Source organism: Sinocyclocheilus grahami, unplaced genomic scaffold (genome assembly GCF_001515645.1).
Source record: "Sinocyclocheilus grahami isolate Dianchi unplaced genomic scaffold, SAMN03320097.WGS_v1.1 scaffold915.1, whole genome shotgun sequence".
Taxonomy (NCBI): Eukaryota; Metazoa; Chordata; class Actinopteri; order Cypriniformes; family Cyprinidae; genus Sinocyclocheilus; species Sinocyclocheilus grahami.
In genome coordinates, this window is record NW_015506094.1 from 14,143 (window position 1) to 22,154 (window position 8,012).

Genomic DNA, 8,012 nt, shown 5'->3' on the forward strand with positions numbered 1-8,012 from the left:
ACAAAGAAAAAATTGTGTTGTTCCCTTTCTGTCATTCACTTCGACATGGGGCAAGTGTACGACACTAGGGGTGGCTTTCTGGAGCCCAAACACCTCTGACATCATTGAAAAAAAGGCAATGAAATTGTTGAGCAAAACTTGCATTGCTGGCCACACCTCAGACATTCGGGTATAAATAGGCAGTGCAGAATTTGCTCACTCGTTCTGTTTTTTGGAGCCAAATACATCGTTTCTCTGTGAGAAGCGGCACTCGTTCACCTCTTGATCTTCTCGTCATTGGATCTACAGCACAGGCAGCGTACTCTTCCTTCTCATACACAGCTAAGTGTTGTGAGAGTACCCCTGGGTGCTTCAATGGCGATCTTTAAGAGCAAATTTCCTCATAAAACAGTAAATTCTCTAAAAGAGAGTCACGGGTTCATCCCAGACGGTCCAGCTGATTTGTAGTCGATTCGGCCAGGCACAGGTAGATCTGTTTGCCTCGCTAAAGTCCACTCACTGCCAGTTGTGTTATTCCATGACCACGAGGCTCTCCTGCACTGGCTCACAGCTGGCCCCTGGGCCTACGCAAATATGCGTTTCCCTCCGTGAACCTCATTTCACAGACACTGTGCAAAGTCAGGGAAGACAAGGAACAACTATTGCTTGTGGCACCATATTGGCCCAACAAGACTTGGATCTCGGAGTTCGTGCTACTGGCATCAGCTCCTCCCTGGCAGATTCCCCTGAGGAGGGACCTGTCTGGCACCCGCACCCGGATCTCTGGAACCTCCATGTCTGGTCCCTGGATGTGAAAATGTGGCATCGGATCTGTTCTATCTTTCCTCCGAGAGGGTCTGGACAGGCACCTATCTGGCTCTACCCTTAAGGTGTAAGTGACCGCTATTGCGGCAAACCACAACACTGTAGGTGGCATGAAGACGGCCTTTCTGACTGCACTCACTTCTATCAAGAGGGTGGAGGATCTCCAAGCCCTCTCCACCAGCGAATGTTGGAGAATGAGGTCTTAACTCTTTGGTGTTGGAAAGTTACGAGGAGGAGAGGTGCATTTGGTCATGACATGTTGGCTTGTCAACATCTGTGCCCCTGTGGTCTCATAACGCAGTTCAGCAGCTGTGGCGTTTAGTATAGGGACCCCCAGTGTTATACACAACAACGAAGTGAACGACAGAAAGGGAATGTCTCGGTTGCGTATGGTAACCCTCGTTCCCTGGTGGAGGGAACAGAGACATTGTGTCCCTTATGCCACAAATCTGAACTGCCTCTGAGTGGGTTGAAACGCTTCTCGACGACTCTTTTTCAGCATCTTCTGCATATTTGAACCCTTGCCAGCAGTGTCTGTATTTGAGATTCATAATAAAAAAATGTTGGTAACACTTTACTTAAAGCCTTTCCCAGAACAATATGGTTATATCCTTATTTTTCCGAAAAGGCTGTAACTCAACAAAAACTGATACTCACAAAACCTGATACATGTGAAGTCCACTGTAAATAATAATACTTTCACACATGAAATGTCCTCTGTTTGAGGGCATCAGAATTAGTGTCCATTGATTTTAATGTGCGATTTAATCTTCTGTTTCCCTCAGATCAAGAAACAGCAGCAGGATGTCATGGGCTTCTTGGCAGCCAATAAGATTGAGTTTGAGGAATGTGACATCGCAGCTGATGAAGACAACAGGAAGTGGATGCGAGAACACGTCCCCGAGGATTTCCGACCGGAGACAGGGAACCCTTTACCTCCTCAGATCTTCAAGGAGGACAGATACTGTGGGGTTTGTACACATGATAGATATTATGTGCTGGGTAGTAGCTCACACACTACATGAAGCAAACATAATGGAATATTAAGTAATAATTAAAGCCAAACATATATATTTTTGTCCATATTAACTTTCAAGCTCCAAAAAGGACATAAAGGTAGCGTAAAATTAATCGATATTACTAGACTGGTACATTGTTTTCTGAAATAACACATTGACTTTGTATCTGTGCATTAGGTCTTAAAAGTGGCAGCAGCCTAATATATAACTACTGCATTATATAAGTTGCCGTATTATGCTCATTTACAAGTTCATTATTTTTGGGGAATTAGAATATATTTACACAAGTTTAAAAAACACCATATTTTTCTCGTACTGTATATCTCTGCAGCAGCTCTTTGTACTCTCTGCCTGAAACACTCGGTTTTAGTTCCTATTTTAATCTAATAATATTAAAAAGAGAGAAAATCACACACTGCCCTTGAGTGAATAACATAAGTAGCTTCCATAAGGATCAATGTATATTTAATTCATACAGTGAAGACTGTGCAGTTTTATTTTTACATTAGATGATTAAATTTCTGTAGTGTTTTGTAATTGAATACTACTGTTAGAAAGACCTATCTAAAAAGTACTGTTTATCTTTACTGTATTTAGCCAACTGTTTGTAATTTGCTTCTTTATTCTTATGTTCAATAACAAAAATAAAACAAAATGATTATATTATGATAACTATACGTTCCATAAAATAAAATTAATCATATCATGAAATAAAATTTTGAAGTTTTGGCTCCCACTGACTTTAATAACATGAATATCTGAAACATTCTTCCTAATATCTTCTTTTGTATTTCCCAGTAAAAAGAAAGCCTTACAAGTTTAGAAAGACATGAGGCTGATTAAATGATGATAGAATTTTATTTTCCAGGTGAACTGTTCCTTTAACAACAGATTTAACCCAGAATATTCCTTATGATATTTTCAGGTTTAAAATCAAAAGTGATGTAGTTTACCCACCATAGATCAAGAAGTTCACAGATGACACCAATTAAAGCAATCGAAATGAATCTATTTCAGTCTGTTTTCATTGAGCTGGACACGTTTCTGTACAGGTATTTTTTACCAATATCATTTTAACTGGCGTCTGGTGTTTTGACTGATTCAAACCGACTCAAAGCCAGACCGTAAGATTTGAGCAGTGCTTTCTTTTGCTTCTGTGCTCCAGAACTATGAGGCGTTCTTCTGTGCCCGTGAGGACAATGCTGTGTATGCGTTTCTGGGCTTGACGGCGCCTCCAGGCTCAAAGGTAGGTGTCTGAGGGACATAAAGGCTCCTGTGTCCCGTGTGTTTCTACTCTTAAGAATGTAGTGCTAAAGTCCCGTCTGATGTTGCACACACATGCTCTAGTCCTTCTTCTGCTGTACTGAACAGCTTCTCACTGCAGATTTGAACTGATTCGATGGCTTTCTGTGTGTTTCTTCACAGGAAGCAGAAGCACTGTCTGAGAAAATGCAGATGTAATCTAGAGAAGCGGTTCTAGCAGAGCTGAAGAACTCCTGCACTTTCTGATGATTGAGTTTCTTTTCTTGTTGGTTCTTTTTTTTTTCTTTCTTTGCACCCATTAAATGATGTGATGAATTATTTGTCTACTCAAAAGTCCATCTTATTGATTGAACTGTTCAAACTGAAAAGAAAGCATGTCTGCAGTCGTCCAAATAGACGAGCAAACTTGATTTTAATTATATTTATTAATTCCTCTAATGTTTAAGCATGCAGTTTTTATGTTTATGCATGAATATTCTTGATTATATATGCGGTTCAAGTTACATTTAATAAGTGCGCGCATATTCAGGGTTTCTGCAGGTCTTAAAAACTCTTAATTTTACCTTTCACAAATTAAAGCCTTAAAAGGTTTTAATTAGGAGCAGAAAGTACATTCATAAAGGCAGGGTGTTAAATGCTTCATGCGCTGCAAAAAAGTATAATAAAAGTAACTGAATAATTGATACAAATATCTAAACATCCTTAAATTTACTTATAAAGTCTTGTTTGGGTAATCAACTTGTTTTTACTTTGAATGAAGTTTATTTTTCTGAGCCCACCGGCAGATATTTGTCTCTCTTTTTTTTTATCATAAATTCACTTCTTTTTTTGTACGTTTCTCAGAAAACAAGACATGCTATTTTTTGCATCTATGTTAAGAATCTTTTAGACATTTGCACTGGAAAACAAGACAAAAATACTGCGAAAGAACATCACTTTTGTGCAGTGTGATCAGGTACAGCAAAAGTTATTTCCATTTTAGTTTTTTTTTGTTGGATAAAATGAAAAGTATTGAAGAACAGTTGGAAGTTGTATTTTCCAACTTTAAAGTGCTATCACAGCTCATTGTGTTCTCCTTATGCCGAGTTCACACTGCACGATTTTAGCCCGATTTTTCCCTCGCCGACAGGTTTTGCAAAATCGCTGACAAATACCTGAAATCGGAGGCAAATCGGTGCTCGTTCACACGAGTGACAATGACGCAGTGTGAATTATCAAAGATGCGATCTGAGGGAATCGCCGACGCGTCGCCGACGCCCGCAAAATATTTGGCATGCTAAATATCTGGAGCTGTCGGCGATTCACAATCACGCTGTGTGAAATGAGTTCTGACTGAAAAACACATCGGCGATGACCTACAGCCAATGAGAGACCAAGATACAGGGCAGCGGGAAGTTCGGGGAGGAGTTATATGAAACGTAGTTTGCGGACCAGTGTTGCCAAATCCGAGATTGCCGCCGGTTGTTTTTTATGTCAGCAGGTTGAAGCGACCCCAATAACATGATATTTAGGCCCTAGAATGTGAGTTGTACCAGAAGACCTCCGCCAAAAAAATGTGTATTTTACCCCCCCCATGCGATTTTTACTAGGGGACCCCCTCGAAAGCAATTGGGCTATTTTCAGGCTAGTTTTGAGTAGTAATTGGGTGGGTTTTGTAACGAAAACCTGGCAACCCTGCACCAGACAGAGCTGTCGGCGATTCTTCCTATTGTGAAGTCATGCAATTTGAAACACCCTGTCGCCGATCCATCGTGCAGTGTGAACACAGCAACAACTGAATGCTACCTCAGATAGTCACGCAGTGTCTATCGATACATTTTCGTGATTTGTTTCATTTGTCTATTTCTTAAAGAAATGTTGGCAATTATAGTTTGCATTTTTGTATGTTTAAATATTATTTTTATTTTTTCATTATTTTTACTAAATGATTTATGCTTCATACTGCACGTTTTGCCTCAAGTATCCTTCATGTGCTAATAGAGTTATTTTTCAATTTTTAAGGGGAAGTTACTAAAACAATAGAAAACAAAAAGTGAGGCTACCTATTGCTGCTGCAGTTTTTCCCCACTATTTTCAATGTGTAAGGTATACATTTTCACCACTTGCCATTCTTTCAAATCCTGAGCTCATGCTTTCATTACAGCTGTACATACTTTTCACATTAGATTACTGTAACGTTATAACTTATATGAATCTATACTGTACAGTAATTTCCAGTACATTTGGCAGTCTCTACCATGGCAAGGCCACTGTTTACAGTATCACATGCTTAAGTTAATGTACAATGCCTGTATTTGATGTTTCCGTTAGCTGTTCATCTCATCTGATTTGTTTGCTTACAGTCACTTCGGCACTAAATCAGAACATTGATGTAACTTTTCACTAAACTCACAGCGGTCACACGAGTAACACAGTGTTCACATTGTGCTTTCATATCGCTAAAGAAACCTCGACCTTGCTGAACCATTTATTCAATGAACTCATTAATCATCATGAAATACCATAGAAACATTAATTTAGATCACACACACATACTAGATACCGATAGATTCACTGTGTAGTTGAATGCACAATCATTAATTTTTTTTAATTGCTTTGCCGCAATTTCACAAGCAATTATATACACTGAACAAAATTATAAACGCAACACTTTTGTTTTTGCCCCCCATTTGTCATGAGCTGAACTCAAAGATCTAAGGCTTTTTCTATGTACACAAAAGGCCTATTTCTTTCAAATATCGTTCCCAAATCTGTCTAAATCTGTGTTAGTGAGCACTTCTCCTTTGCCGAGATCATCCATCCACCTCAGTGGTGTGGCATATCAAGATGCTGATTAGACAGCATGATTCAGCTCATGACAAATGGGGGCAAAAACAAAAGTGTTGCATTTATAATTTTGTTCAGTATATATATATATATATATATATATATATATATATATTCATATTCTATTAATCAACTTTTTTGCAAATTCCAGTGCAGATAACAAAAGTGATTTAACTTGGATGATGACTACTATGTTCCATTGTAAGGACCAAATTAGTACTAATCTCACAACAGATTGTCAAAAATTCTCTTTTTTCAAACATTTCAGCATATTTCCAAATGCATTGGTACAAAACACAAAATAACAAATCCTTTTCAATACACATATGCGTTTCATCGATATACATATTTCATTCAGAGGAACTGTCTTTCATAATGTTATCAATATCAAACTTTTGACTGGCTTGATGAGACTTTTTTTTTTTAATGACTTAGACACTAAAAGTGGTACTTGGTGAAAGCACTCACTCATATACCTAATCTTTAGACCAAGTCTGCAAAACTACACGCACATTAAGCAAAACTCTAAACACAGTTCTTCACATTACACACACCATTAAAAACTTACAGCGCTTTTGTTTCATTTGGAAAACACTTCCATTTAAATGCCACACTCATTTACTGATGACCTACAGCCAATGATCATGTGTGAAAACACATACATTAGAAATCAAAACTCAGTGTTATGAGAAATTATTTTTACCCCCTTGCATCTCTGTTTACATTGTATGTATGTATGTATATATACAGTCATGGCCAAAAGTTTTGGCAGTGACATAAATTTTGTCATCCATGTGTGGGGTTGCTTTTCAACCAAGGGAATGGGCTCTCATAATTCTGCCCAAAAACACTGCCATGAATAAAGAATGGTATCAAAACGTCCTGCAAGAGCGACTTCTTCCAATGATCCATGAACAGTTTGGTGATGATCTGTGCATTTTCCAGCATGATGGAGCACCACGTCACAAAGCAAGAGTGATAGTGGCTCGAAGATCATCAGATTGAAATGTTGGATCCGTGGCCAGGCAACTCCCCGGATTTCAGTCCCATAGAGAACCTGTGGTCAGTCCTCAAATGGCGAGTGGACAAGAAGAAGCCCACAAAGTGTGATCAACTGTGAGAACTAATAAGGCAAGAGTGGATAGCCATCAGTCAGGATTTGGCCCAGAAGCTAATATCCAGCATGCGTCACAAAGCAAGAGTGATAGTGGCTCGAAGATCATCAGATTGAAATGTTGGATCCGTGGCCAGGTAACTCCCCGGATCTCAGTCCCATAGAGAACCTGTGGTCAGTCCTCAAATGGCGAGTGGACAAGAAGAAGCCCACAAAGTGTGATCAACTGTGAGAACTAATAAGGCAAGAGTGGATAGCCATCAGTCAGGATTTGGCCCAGAAGCTAATATCCAGCATGCCAGAGCAAAAAAAATTTTTGCCAATAAAAGCCTTTAAAACGTATGATATGCTTATCATTGTTTTTCAGTATACCATAGAAACATAATCTACTAATACTGAAGCAGCAAACTTTGCAAAACACAAAATTTATGTCACTGCCAAAACTTTTGGCCATGACTGTACGGTAGCCTTTTTTTTTGGTCATATGCATAAATATCTTTAAACCAAGTATCTTTTAATGTAATGCGTGAAATCTGACCACATCAACACAAACTGTTCTTCTGCGTTAAAGCAGCAATTTTGAATGTGTTTTGTTTGTATGTGCAGACCCAGACATTCTGGCCGTGTTATGGCATCAGTTTTTGCTGTGTTTATTTATTATGTGCAAGTTTTACCATGTTAAGATGATGAATTTGGCAGTGTTTGAATGTGTAATACTTTTTAAAGCAAATGTATCTCTAGATTTACCCACATATTAATCCTTTCTTTAATTTACTGCAATTTGCTTTACTGATAACTACTATGTGAATTTAGACTTTTCTACCTGAGAAAGAATTAAATTTAAAAAAAGGACATGAGACATGACATAAGACTGACATCACACACAATGTACCATGCATTATCCCTCATGAACAAATATAACATCTGATGTTTGCAAACATGCTTACCATTATGACATCCTTCATGAATAAACATGCCGTCTGATG

At 38.6% G+C, this 8,012-nt stretch overlaps 1 protein-coding gene across 1 annotated transcript in view; it reads left to right on the plus strand.

Moving 5' to 3' along the window:
* LOC107564196 (SH3 domain-binding glutamic acid-rich-like protein) overlaps nt 1-3,533 on the plus strand; it is a 9,248-nt gene extending 5,715 nt beyond the window's left edge. The window contains exons 3-5 of the mRNA XM_016249202.1: nt 1,590-1,775; nt 2,989-3,069; nt 3,249-3,533. Coding sequence (XP_016104688.1) covers nt 1,590-1,775; nt 2,989-3,069; nt 3,249-3,284 — 303 coding nt within the window. The 3' untranslated portion in view covers nt 3,285-3,533. The remainder of the gene's footprint in view (nt 1-1,589; nt 1,776-2,988; nt 3,070-3,248) is intronic.
* Nucleotides 3,534-8,012: the final 4,479 nt, after the last annotated feature.